General features: G+C 40.2%; 1 protein-coding gene across 1 annotated transcript in view; it reads right to left on the reverse strand.

The window, feature by feature from the left end:
- GRM8 (glutamate metabotropic receptor 8) overlaps positions 1–14,387 on the reverse strand; it is a 962,395-nt gene that overhangs the window by 363,975 nt on the left and 584,033 nt on the right. Inside the window, exons 4-6 of the mRNA XM_066591862.1 lie at positions 11,319–11,454; positions 10,673–10,827; positions 5,724–5,861 (exon numbers count right to left, since the gene is read on the reverse strand). Of these exons, the coding sequence (XP_066447959.1) occupies positions 5,724–5,861; positions 10,673–10,827; positions 11,319–11,454 (429 nt within the window). The remainder of the gene's footprint in view (positions 1–5,723; positions 5,862–10,672; positions 10,828–11,318; positions 11,455–14,387) is intronic.

The raw sequence follows: 14,387 nt of genomic DNA on the forward strand, positions 1-14,387 counted from the left end.
CAGCATACGAAAGAAATAGCATGTCAAAAATGGAATTTAAATATCTAAAGGAAACGCCTACGGGAACGCCTTATTTCTATCATGTACCTAAGGTGCATAAAGACCTACACAATCCCCCAGGGAGGCCTATAATTGCAGGTATGCAGGCCATCACACATAGATTGTCAGAGTATATCGATCGCCAGCTCCAAAAATATGTGGTAAGTCTCCCCTCCCACATTAGAGATTCGGGACACCTATTGGAGCTGGTGGAAGATATAGAGTGGCAACCATCGTTTATTTGGTGTACAATAGATGTAGAGGCTTTATACTCGAACATAGACCATAAAAGGGGAGTAGAGGCCATAGAAAAAATACTCAGTGAAGATCCGTTAATGCCCACTCATCAAAGAGAATTTTTGAAGGAAGGCCTAACATTCATTTTGAAACAGAATATATTTACTTATAACGGCGATTTTTACCGCCAGCGAACTGGGACTGCAATGGGCACTAAATGCGCACCTAGTTTCGCAAACTTAGTTATGGGTATATTCGAGAGGGATAGGTTTAGTGATGTTAGAATAGTATTCTACAAACGTTTCATAGATGACTTACTAATCATCTGGAACGGTCAGGAAATAGATCTTGAGAAATACATTGAAAATTTGGCTGAAAATGAATTTCAGCTTAAATTTACATATAACATCAGTGCACATAAGGCGATATACCTGGATTTAGAACTAGAAGGGGAGAATAAGAAAATAGTTTCTCGGACGCATTTTAAAAAGGTAGATACTAACAGTTACCTGAGCTATTATAGCTGCCATCAAAAAAATTGGAAAAGAAGTATACCATACGGCCAATACCAGCGGATTAAAAGGAACTGCAGTAAAGAAAGTGACTTTAAGGTACAGGCAAAAGTTTTAGAAGCACGTTTTTTAGAAAAAGGATATCCTAAAGAACTGGTTAACTCAGCCTATGAGAGGGTATTAAAGCAAAAAAGAACCCGACCTTCACAGAAACAGATAGAAACCAGTGAGAAAACAACAATGAAAAAAGAAAAATTCTGTACATCTTTCGTAACAAAATATAGTACACAATCCGGTAATATTCAGCGTATCTTAAAGAAAAATTGGGTTATCGTGAAGGAAGACCCTTTCTTGGAAGATAGCCTTCCAAAGGCACCTCCTTGCATATTTAGGAGAAACAAAACCCTAAAAAATCTTATCGCACCATCATGCCCCAAAAAAGAGAGAAAAAGTAATAGAGAAATAGAACTTCAAGCACATCCAGAAGGGGGAGGGGTTTATAAGTGTAGGGAAAAGAGGTGCAAATGTTGTGCAAATATTAATCACGGAGCCAAGAGTATAAAATTAACAAATGGAGAGAACATTATAATAAAACAAAAAATGTCTTGTAATGTTAAAGGGGTCATCTATATGCTCGAATGTCCTTGCGGACTTAGATATGTAGGGAGGACGGTGAATACTCTACGGGAAAGGCTAAACCAGCACCGTAGTAACATACACAAAGGCTATATAAAACATAGTATATCGCGACATTTCGCTATAGCACATGCAAAAAATTCTACGGGCTTGCGAGTGACTCCAATTGAATACATCCAGAACATCTCCACCCAGAAACTTAGGGAAAAGGAGATGTTCTGGATTTTTAGGATAAATACATTGGTCCCTAAGGGACTAAACGAAATTTTAGAAAAATTATAATTACATATTTATGATTATAAGGGATAATTTTTATTAAGATAAATGTATACTGTTAATATACGCATGTGCAGGATATGTTATGATACATATATATATACCTAAAATAATTAGTTGGGATTTTTAAACTTATATTTATAAATAAAATAATTTAGGGCTTTTAAGGTAAATACAGGTATTAATAGGTATAGGAATGCAGGAGATATATATATGTATCAAATTCTGTGCATAAGTAAAAGTTCATAATGTGTATATGCATATATAGAAATACTGTTTTTAGGACTATTGGGGCTGTTTTATTGTCCACTAACTATATCTTTATAAAGGATACTGCAATAGAAGGAAGATAGAGCAGAAATGTGGGTTACACAGCAACGGCATGAACAGTACACGGTGTAGGCTAGAGACACCGTTTACATGTGTAACCATGGAAACTCTCTTCCCATAGACGCCGTGGCTTCACCCGTCTTCACTCCTCCCCGCACAGGGGGCGGCGCCCAACGTAGCGACGTCAGGATCACATGTTCCCTCAACACAGGTACGCAGTGTATGGGGGCGGGACGCCGCTGGACGCCGGAGGAGGACGGGAGCCACGAGAATGCAATCAGCTAAGGTAATAACCAGCAATGCTTGTCATGTATATATAGATGCAGTGTTTTAAATGATTATTATGTACTTGAAAAAGTCGCTAGACGAAACGCGTTGTACAGGATTAAAGGTAGTGGAACAGAACAACTTGCTGACCGGGGTGTGCATTTCCTAAGGAGCGCGATATCCAGTTTTTTTCCTATACAGTTTACTTGATTCATTGTTGCTTAGAAGGGAGAAATTTGATTGAAACAGTCTCTATGTATAGAACTGCACAGAGCAAACAGTATTTCTTTAAGATGGTCTTTGAAATTAGTTTGTGAGGAGTAGCCTGGAATTTAGTAAATGAGTCTGTAGTTTAAGGAGGTACAGCCACCTGATGGTTGTTGTTACTGAGCACAGTGTCTAGTTTCATGTTCCGACAGCTTCTGTCTTTGTTTTATTAGGTTGGTTAGGGGGGATGAGAACTGCTGGAGTTTTCAGGAAAGCCAAAACCACCAGTCAGGGAAAACTGAGTTAACAGCTGGCTTATCTGCTCACAGGGGAGGAGATGTCATGTAGAGCTTTGAGGCCAAAGGTGCTTTTACATGGGACAACCAGTCAGGCACAAGATGCCCAACAGGTAATCCCAGCTTTTACACAGGAACAATTATCGCTAGTGAATGGAAGCGGAGTGGGTTGGGTATTGCTTTGGCCCACCCACCTCCATTCATAGTAAGCAGGCAGTTGTTCATAACTGAACGACTGCCTGTTTACACTGGTCTATTCATCATTCATTTTTCTGCATGCAGAAACTGAGCGATGACCAAGAAGCAAATTACTTTTTGTTTGTTGTTCAGTTGGTGCATGCATTTACACTGAATTCTTGCTGGATTGTGGAAATCTGAATGACTATTGGCCCATGTAAAAGCACCTTAAGGAAGATAAAGATCTGCAATTACTATTAATAGAGAAGTGGCTTGATGTTCAAGCTGTGGGATCTGCTTTTGAAGAACTATTCTGTGTGTGTGTCTCCCATGTGGAGTCAGAGGGAGAAATTTCTGTAGTAGATGGAGCTACAGGCCTTAAGGTCCTGGAGGCACCAGCTTTGCTCCACTCATTTGAAAAGAATAATGCTCCAGAGGTCTGTCAGGATTAGATTTTGCTAGTCTTTCCCTGACCATATTTGCTGGGGATATTCCCATTGTTCAATTTGTCACTGGCAGGATAATTGGAATGGATGAGAGAGACTCAATGTGCTGGAGTTCTCTTTCTAAGTGGCCATCAGCAGTGTAGGTCAGACCACACTCCACCACACTTTGGTTATTTCAATGTCTGTTACCTTACATAGCAATCAATATAACGTCTTCTAACAGTTTATGCTTCTTCATAGCAAATAGATTAATACTAAATTGGAACATTATCAATTCTATAAGAAGACCTCAAGCATTAAAGAGGTTTTCCAGGACTTTGTTTTATTGATCACCTATTTTCAGGATGGCTATTTAATTTGAGATCGATAGAAGACTGACACCTGGTACTACCACCAGTCATCTGTTTTTCCAAGTTGTATGACAGAATTAGTACAGCTCAGTATACTTTGCATCAGCACAGAATAGTACACAGGTTTAGCCCTTTCTTAACTGGCGGGCCATTGCACAGTGTATGGAGTGTGTGCCAGTTCAGGTGCCTAGTGGCTCTGCAAAATAGCTGAACAGCAAAGGTGTCAGGTGTTGGACTCCCACCATTCTGAAATGAATGTGCAACTCCGAGAACAGTTCATTGATGATAATGTCCTGGAAAACCCATTTAACCCCTTGAGTGGCACGCCCGGAAAATTTCCGGGACGAGCTCCACTGCTCATAGCAACATAGCCCGGAAGATTTCCGGGCTATGTGTCACTATGGGAGCTGTAGAGCACAATGCCACAAGCTGTGGCACTGTGCTCTGCCTGCACAGATCCACATAGAGCAGTGCAGGACTTTGAAAAACCAGCAGAAGATATTGCCGATGTGCCAGCAATCTCCTGCTTTGTTTACAGGTTGCCATAGAGACCATCGGCTTGTCAGAAGCAAGCCGATGGTCTCTGTGGCAGGGAGAGCTGGTTGTTAGCTGTCAGAGGACAGCTAGGTACTAGCTCTTACAGCAGAGATCAGAGAAAACCTCCGATCTCTGCTGTGTTAACCCTTTACATGCTGCAGTCTATGTGATTGCAGCATGTAAAGGGCTGTCACTGCAGCATGTAAAGGGCTGTCACCATCGGACCCTCGGAATGTGATCAGGGGTCCTGATGGGTGCCTGTGGAAGTCCCCTAAAGGGACAAAAAAAAAAGTTAAAAAATTATAAAAAAAATAATAAAAACACTTGTCTCCCTTTACTTTGTAAAAAATCAAAAATACAATCACACATGTGGTATCCATGCATCTTAATGACCCAGAGAAGGAAGTTAATACATTATTTAACCCCTTAATGACATGGCCCCTTTTTTTCTTTTTTCCCCATTTCTTTTTTTCCTCCCCCCTGTTTAAAAATAACAACTTGTCCCGCAAAAAACAAGCCCTTATATGGCCATGTCAATGGAAAAATGAAAAAGTTATGGCTCTTGAGACGCAACTGCAAAATTAGTTGAAATTCAATGATTAGACCATTTTAAAAAACCTGCCCTGGTGGGCACGACAGGGTGGTAGGAAACCCGCCACTCAAGGGGTTAATGGCTTATTGTAAGAAATGGCTTATAATCCCTTACTCATGGAAAACCCCTTTAATTATATAATGTAGAAAAAAGATTTTTATTTGAAAAACAGTCATGGGAATAAAAATAATATGAGACATAATATTGCATAAAGTTGATCTGAATTTCAAGTCATAATCTCTCTGAAAGTTAAGCAGCGCATTTTAGAATATAACGTTTGCTGTGTGGTATGCGTAGAGCCAAACAAGGGTAAACAAACAACAGTCAAAGTTCAGTGTTAAAAAAAATCTTAGCCTTTAAAAGCTAACCATTTTATGTCAAGATTTGTTTGTAGGATGTGCTTGATTGTAACTGTCATCAATCAACATAGATCAACAGCCTCTCTGGTATTGTATACCCTAAAGGCCTGGCAGTAATCCATAGGTTAGTAACATATCCACATAACACCTTCAATAAAATTGACCCAACATGAAGTAGACAAATATCTTCTAACAAAAGTGTATGCACAGAGAACAAAGAAGCTTAGGCAATTAAAATGACAGGTAATTTTCTATGTGCTAGGATGCAGAACGAAGACGTTTTTAAACCTACTGTCCTCATAGTCTCTTCCTAATATTGTAATGTAACACTAGGACATTTATAAAAGTTAGCAGAATGGCATAATCCCATCTATAATGTCTATTATTTCTTGTTATAGGAATGACAATGAAAACAGATTTTTTACTTTAAACAAACAAAACTAGTAATAATAGTATGCTTACCAGTGCATTTCTTTAAATGGCTGTTCTTTTTGCCATGTGATCCCAGTTTGCAGTTAAAATTTTCTTCCCAAAACTCTGCAAACCATACATTTCTTCGGTTATTGGCTAATGACCGGCTTCTAAAATATCTATCAAATCCTATTTCACAAAAACAAAAATGATCATTAATACACATAATAGGCAATAACAGTATCCCCCTGAAATTGGTGCCATCTGCTCTACCATATGTGATATAATGGTGATCTGAATTGGTATTGCAGTCAGTCAGGCAGGGAATTTGTTTCATGTTGCTCTAATTTCATATATTGTACTGCGATAGTTTGTTGCTTTTCTTACTGGGGTGTATAGTATCATGTTTTAGTATATAGCTACTTTCATACCTAACTGTGAAGTCTACCTGTTTGTCATAGTGAGAAAAATTGAACGAGTCATTCAATCAATAATATAGTATTTTAGCTATTTTTTTTCTTTTTTCAATCATTGTTCATTTTTAATAAACAAATTCCATTAATGATTGGTTTGCTCATTTTACACCGCTTGAAGTTTGAAGGGGTCATCTGGTATTTAACGAGAAAAAACAGGTTACCCATCACAGAAAATTACAAACAAGCCTATACTAATTTCACTCAGCTCCATGCATCTCCAGCACCGACAGCCCCAGGTGTCCCCATGACGTAATATTTACAGGCTGCTGCAGCCAATCAGAGACCTCAGTGCTTGGGTGCTTAGGTCTGTGATTAGCTGCAGCAGCCTGTGATGTATGATACACAGACTGACTGCAGCCTGTAAACAAACACCGACCACAGATGATGGAGCTGCAGTGCAGGAGATGCAGGGAGCCTTGAAAGATAAATATACGTTTGTTTGTTAAGTTCTATGATGGGTGACCTGCTTTAAAAGAAAAACATATATATGCACAGTCCTCAGGGGTGTTTATACAACTGAGGAAGTTATATTTTCCAGCGTAATCACATGATGATCGCGACATCTGTTATATGACATGAGATGCAAGGTCTAACTCTACAAGTAATTATCACATTTTAAAAGATGGTAATCTTTAAAAAACTCATAAATAATAATTTTCATGAAAATGGGTAAATATTCAGATATGGCAGATTTGCTGCAAAAATTTCTGAATTTCTGAAATATCTGAATGGAACTGCTTGTGCAGCATGTGCATGTATTCTTGTAAGCCACACTGAGATGAATATAATACTCATAAGAAATTCTGTAATGAACAGGCCATGTGTGAACATACCATACTACTTACCCTGCCAACCGTGTCTATGAAGCTATTGTTCTAACTAGGCCATGCAAGATATCACATTAAAGGGTGAACAATAGCTAACTCAACTGTAAATCCTATTTAGTAATTTCTCCATGTGATTAAGAAAAATAGTTCTAATTGACAGGAAAAACATTTTTCCTATTTGTCAAAATCGGATATTTCTAATCAAATATTTTGTGTGTAAAAATGGGGTCCCATCATGCAAAAAGAAAAAAAACGCAAATATTAAGTCCAGTTCCCACGAGTCTGTAATATGGTCATGTGTCCCAGCTTGAACATGGAGTGTCCTGACCCTAACTGTTACCATCAAGTATTCCATTGGTAAACCCCATAGTCAGGTAAGAAATGTCCATACTATGGTTTCAGAAATGCAGTCATAATATGCTTATGTGAAACTGGCCTAAGGGCATATTCACATATCCTGGAAGTCCTGTGCATTTAGGCCGCCTGCAGACGAGCGGGTCGGATCCGGCAGCGAGAAATCTCGCCGCGCGATCCGACCCCAGAGCCTGCAGGGACGAGCGCGTACTCACCCGCGCCTGGCGGCCCCGGCTCTTTGATGTGCCGGCTGCCGCGCAGCCGGCGCATGCGCAGACCGGAGCCGGCGGCCAGGTGAGTGCGTGCCCCGCAGAAAATTAGAACATGGCGCGGTTTGTTTGCCGCGCGAGATTTCGCGCGGCCAAACCGCGGCCGTCTGCATAGGAGTGCGTATTGTAATGCACTCCTATGCAGACTTTCAGCGGCGGAAATCCCGCGGCGGGATTTCCGCTCGTCTGCAGGCGGCCTTACAGTACAATGTGGATGAAAAAATCTAATGTGCAGTGCAAATTGGTCTGCGGTGTAGAGTTTAAATCTTCAGCATGTCAGTTTATGCTGTGGATTTTCACAATGATTTTCATAATCCATGCTGTATATACAATCGTGCAGATGCCCATTGAAGTTAATAGAATTTAAAAATGATGGGCAGTATACCATGGATTTCAATGTGCAATCCATGTTGGAGTCTGAGAAAAAAAAAACATGCGAACGGGGCCTTAGAGTACTTTTACACAGTTAGTTTTTGTGGAACTTTTTAATGTATTTTTTTTAGCTAGAAGCAGATTCAATGGGAATGGGAAATTTAAAAGAAGAACCTATATTTCCCCTTCCTACTAGATCCACTTCTGTCTTTGGCTCAAAAAACTGCATAAGAAACTACAACAAAAACTTGTGTGTAAAACCGCCCTTAAATGGGTTTTGTCATTAAAAAGAAATTCTATACTTACCTATTCCTCCCCCATCAGTCTCCTTACCACATCTTCTTCTCCCTAAGCTTCTGCAGTGCCCCCGGGTCACCTCCCCGCTCACCAGCCGTATTGTTATGAAGGCTGCATTCCTCACATTCTTCTTCTGGGCTGGTCAGTGAAGGTCACATTGTTCACTATCTAGGAAGGAATGCTAATCTATTTCAGAGACAGCATGCATGATAAAGCTCTGCAGTAGATCGGCACTCCCCCTGCTGGACTGTGAACTGTGACGAAACATACATTTGCTGGCAAGAAGACTGCCGGCAATGTACATAACCTCACAGGAAGGAGAGGAATCAGCCAGGTGGAGGTGAAGTTCCTCTCCCGGACTGCAGGAGAAGATAGGTGGTGAGGTGAAGATCTGGTAAGTAGACTGACGGGGGAGGAATAAGTAAATATAGATTTATTTATTTTTTTATGACAGAACCACTTTAAGGTAAGTTACATGAGTGTATTATAACACATTTATAATACAGATCCATAATACAGACTTATTACAGATGATGTTGCATCTGTATGTTATCAGTATTGTCATCATTGTTTGATATGTATTTGAGTCTATATTTTCTGTGATTGGTTTCATTTTCTACTAGGCAAATACAGATTCATATTTACCAGTAGAAAATATTGCCAGTGTCTGCAAATATGGCGGTGTAGCAGGGTGGCAGATTGCCCTGGCTACAATTAGTATAAAGCCAATTTCATTCAAATCAATCAACGATGATTAAAGTTGGCCACTAGCCAATACAAGAAGAAACTATTGCCATTAAAAGTGAATTGGAGCCATTATATTATATGGGCTTCACTGAGCAACGTGAGCATGCTCAATAGAACTATGCTGGAAAGTTTTATAAATAGGGCTCTGAAAAAGTATACAACGAGGCAGAGAAGATCAGTGATTGTTGTTGCTGGTGAAGAGTACAGGGGAGACAGCCCTTGTGAGCCTACAGGGGATACAGCCCTGCTATGCTGATTGCTGAGCAAAAGAGCTGTTGCTGAGAACTGCTTCTGCCAAAAACTTCTAGTTTAACAAGCGGCTGGATTGCCCAACTTCAGGAGCTGCTTGCCCACCACAGACAAGGATTCTCGGTGACTAACCAGGAGGGTAGTAACCAAGTCGAGCCCCCGCCACTATGAAGCTTGCGAGAAAGACTCACTGAGACACAGCTGCCAGACATGTAAGAGACCAGTCTACCACAAAATATTTTAAGCAGACCACTAGGGACAATTGTTTTATGAACTGTACAGTTCACAATGGCCTGATTACTCTGAACTGAGACAAGTTAGGAGAGCATTTCCTCCAAAGAACTATGGTTAATCTACTGTTTGGACAGTGTCATTTGTGGCCATTAAAGGCCCTTTTACATGCAATGATTATCGATTTAACAACTGAACAAAACATTTTTGAATAAAATTACTTTCACCTAATAATCTGTATTTTCCCTCATTAGCTAAAGTAAACTCAGTAGCAACTGGGCATGTTTGTGTGAGAGATTATCAGGCCAGCAGATTCCATTGTCTTTCCTTCTTGCATACACAATTAGTACATTGTCTTCTCCCAGCATGAGTAAACACTGCACTCATTGTGTATGCATAGCAAATAAAACAATCCTTAAACCACTGAAAAGACTAAAGGAACTGCATTTGAATGGAACGAATTCTGAGTGGCTTTACAATGGATTTTATGCCAGCTAAAAACCAGTACTGAATGACAATTAAACGAATAATGCAAGACTGTCTGCAATTACATGTAACGATTATCGCTCACTTTCGGCCGTTTCAACAAATGATCAATAATCATTGCGTGTAAAAGTGTCTTAAGTTGTGAACTTGCTTAGCAGTTTAACTTTTCTCTGATAACCTTTTATATGTGACGTTTGCTTGCAAATGTAATGGTGTCCAATATTAATGTGCAGTTATTGCTGAGTTTGGAGTTAGACAGAGGTACCAGTAGATGGTAGGCAATTATAGTCATACTTTTATCACTCTCGATAGAATATAAATGCCATATTTTTAATGAAATATGGCCAAAAATAGTACATGCTGTGTTTTTAAAACACAACCATGAAAAATATGCTCATATATAATACTTAGATTTAAATTAGCTCCAAATTAGGGTCTTCAAAATATGGACCAAATGTGGACTAAAAATACACTCATTTGAAAGCGGTCCTAGGCATAAATAAATATGTATGTGACAGCTGTTTAACCAGGTTGCTACAAAATGTGTGGACATAAAGTCCCAAAATACGTGTTGTAAGAAAGGGTTGAGAGATACTATAAATTATAGTGGCACAGTCATATAAATTTATTACTTTAAGTGCCACGTTGATTGCTGTTCTATTTCTACATTTAATGGAGAAGGGAAATATTACCATCTATTGAGGCTCTCTTTGGTAGAATTGTAACAGCTCCTTCCGCTATTTCCTCTTGTTGGTAAACTGGTGAGATTTTAGAGCCCCAGCTGTCTGAACCAATCCAAAGGAAATGTCCAGTTTGATTGCTTCTTTTAGCTGCTTCAAGAATTCGTCTGCAGGAAAAAAATAGAAAAAAATACAAAGAAGGAAAGAAATGTCCATTGATTTCAGTCAGGACACATTAACCAGATTCACTAAACAACCAGGAGGAAACGATTAGTCAATCATTCTGTCAACTTGACTCTAACTTAACACACAAAAAAAGCAGAAAGCAATAGCACCTCTCTGTATCTGCAGTTCATGTTAATTTGTTTTTGTCTAACCCTAATGTAACATACATTGTCTATCATTCTCATTTCATTTATCTCATTCAATCTTTTGTCTTTTGCAATACTACAATGTTACACAAAGACAACCAGATTGTCTCATAGGACCAGCTGAAAAGCATTTGTCTAAATAGAACTGAAATTTGCTGCACCCCCAGTGTCACGGGGGTAACTTTGACGAGATAATATAAAAACGATAAGAAAGAAATAGGTTTGTGCAATTCTCCTGCCACTGGAAAAGATCAAACATGTCACAAACAATAGGAAGAAACCATTACCTTATGTCATCTTCATTTGCAAAAATGATTATTGCCCGGGCATGAGGGGTTTCCAGCAGGCGCTTAATGATTTTATCATATTCTCCTGGCTTGGGTTCTCGAGGGATTTTTAGAGATTGGGCAATGCAAACACCACCTGTAAAGACATAATACACTTCATCTCAGAAAAGCCACACTTTGAGGATTACTGGTTAATGCTTCTTGTAAACTCCATTTGGTTTATATAAATGGAGCTAACATAAATCCACATCAATTACCTCAACATGTGTACAGCACATATCACTGTTAGCTGTACAGTGCACTGAAAGACAGAATGTCCTGTAATGCTATAGTATAGTCTGGCTTATTAAATGGAAAATGAGAGGAAAATCAATGCATTTAGTGTTTACTCAGATACATCTGTGCTTGTATTTCATCAACATTTAAAAATATGGGATTTTTTAAAGAATCAACAGGGTTATTCAGTAATGAAATGGACTGAGACAGCAGCAATTGGTGCACTTATATTCTAAGTATTGTCAAAAAAAGGAAAAACATTAATAAATAATATTGTATTGTGACTATTCCTTCGTGTAAGGGCATGCACGTCTTACATATGGGAACTGCAGAGCTATAGATTTGGCAAACTTTAACCTAAGATCTCCGACGCACTAGCATTTTTTTGGAACTGTGTGTAGTCTGTTAAAGAACTGGACTACACACAGACAGCATATGGACCCATATTACTCTATCTGGCAATACTATTATAGCTCAGCTTTTATTTGTTATTCTGCTGGGGTAAAATGAAAGCTGCGCCATCATTGGTTGCTATATATTATACCGCTGAGGTAAAATAAAAGTGTGATTGGTTGCTATAGGCAACAGCTTTTAATTAACTGCTGATGTAAAATGAAACCTGTGCTGTGATTGGTTGATATGGGCAGCAGTTTTCAATCCTCAGTGCTGAGATAAAATGAAAGCTACTCTGTGATTGGTTGCTATGGGCAAGAGGATTTAATCCTGTTAGTGCTGAGGTAAAATGAAAGCTGCTCTGTGATTGCTTGCTATGGGCAAGAGGATTTAATCCTGTTAGTGCTGAGGTAAAATGAAAGCTGCTCTGTGATTGGTTGCTATGGGCACCAAAAACTGTTTTTTACTATTTGTTGATTTACTGTTAGACAGTTTTTATAAATGAAGGCTGGTGTTCATAAATTTGCTCCATGTATTCCTGTCTTGGAACAGATCATTTTTGACAATTGTTACCCACAGTAGAAAATCTTCCAGCAATCATTAATAAATAAAATATAGCTTCTACGAGGAGCTAAGTTCTAGACTGGCCCGGCGAGAGTCATTAGCTCTGGTGTATCTGGACTTTTTCAAAGCGTGCTGCATAAAAGGTTGGTATATAAAATGAGAATGCTTGGTCTGGGTGAGAATGTGTGTATGTGGAGAAGTAACTGGCTCAGTAATAGAAAGTCGAGCGTGGTATTAAATGGTACATACTCTGATTGGGTCACCATTACTAGTGGGGTAGCAGAGGGGGCAGTACTGGGCCCTATACTTTTTAATATATTTATTAATGAATTGAAGGATTGCACAGTAAAATATCAATATTTTCAAGTGATACAAGACTATTAGGGATGAGCGAGTATAGTCGCTAAGGCACTACTCGCTCAAGTAATGCGCCTTAGCCAAATATCTCCCCGCTCGTCCTGAAAGATTCGGGTGCCGCCGCGGGGCGGGGAGCTGCGGGGGAGAGCAGGGAGGAACAGAGGGGGGATCTCTCTCTCCCTCTCTCCCGCCCGCTCTGCCCCGCTCCCCACCGCAACTCACCTGTCAGCTGCGGCGGCCCCCGAATCTTTAGGGACGAGCAGGGAGATACTCGGCTAAGGCATATTACTCGAGCAAGTAGTGCCTTAGCGAGTATACTCGCTCATCTCTAAAGACTATGTAAAGAAATTAATTAACACAAGAGGGGCTGCAATGCAGTTGTAAGTGGATTTGAATAGGTTGCTGACATGGGCAGAAAAGTGGGAAATGATATTTAACACTGATAAATGTAAGGCTCTGCACATGGGCAGAGGAAATACATGTCCCCATTACATACTAAATGGGAAACCACTGGGTAGCACTGACATGGGAAAAGACATAGGGGTTTAAGTTAAAGGGGTTGTCCCGCGCCGAAACGGGTTTTTTTTTTTTCAACCCCCCCCCCCCGGTCGGCGCGAGACAACCCCGATGCAGGGAGGTAAAGAAAGCTTACCGGAGCGCTTACCTTAATCCCCGCGCTCCGGTGACTTCAATACTTACCGCTGAAGATGGCCGCCGGGATCCTCTGTCTCCGTGGACCGCAGCTCTTCTGTGCGGTCCATTGCCGATTCCAGCCTCCTGATTGGCTGGAATCGGCACGTGACGGGGCGGAGCTACACGGAGCCTGCATTCTGCACGAGCGGCTCCATAGAAGACTGCAGAAGACCCGGACTGCGCAAGCGCGGCTAATTTGGCCATCGGAGGGCGAAAATTAGTCGGCACCATGGAGACGAGGACGCCAGCAACGGAGCAGGTAAGTATAAAACTTTTTATAACTTCTGTATGGCTCATAATTAATGCACAATGTATATTACAAAGTGCATTATTATGGCCATACAGAAGTGTATAGACCCACTTGCTGCCACGGGACAACCCCTTTAACTGTAAGCTTAAATGGAGCAACCAATGTCAAGCAGCTGCTGCCAAGGTAAATAAGATCATGGGGTGCATCAAAAGAGGTCTAGGGGCACATGATGAGAACATTATTCTTCCTCTTTGCAAATCACTGGTCAGTCCACTCAGGGAATATTGTGTACAGTTTGGGGCACCAGTACTTAAGAATGGCATATCAGAGCTTGAGTGGGTTTAAAGGTGGTCTACTAAAGTAATAAGTGGAATGGGTGGACTACAATACCCAGAGAGGTTATCAAAATTGGGGTCATTTAATTCAGAAAAAAGACAGCTGAGGGGTGACCTAATAACTATATATAAATATATCAGAGGACAATACAGATCTCTCCCATGAACATTTTGTATTTAGGACTGTGACTGTAACAAGGG

This window comes from Eleutherodactylus coqui, chromosome 2 (assembly GCF_035609145.1).
Source record: "Eleutherodactylus coqui strain aEleCoq1 chromosome 2, aEleCoq1.hap1, whole genome shotgun sequence".
NCBI classification, from domain to species: domain Eukaryota; kingdom Metazoa; phylum Chordata; class Amphibia; order Anura; family Eleutherodactylidae; genus Eleutherodactylus; species Eleutherodactylus coqui.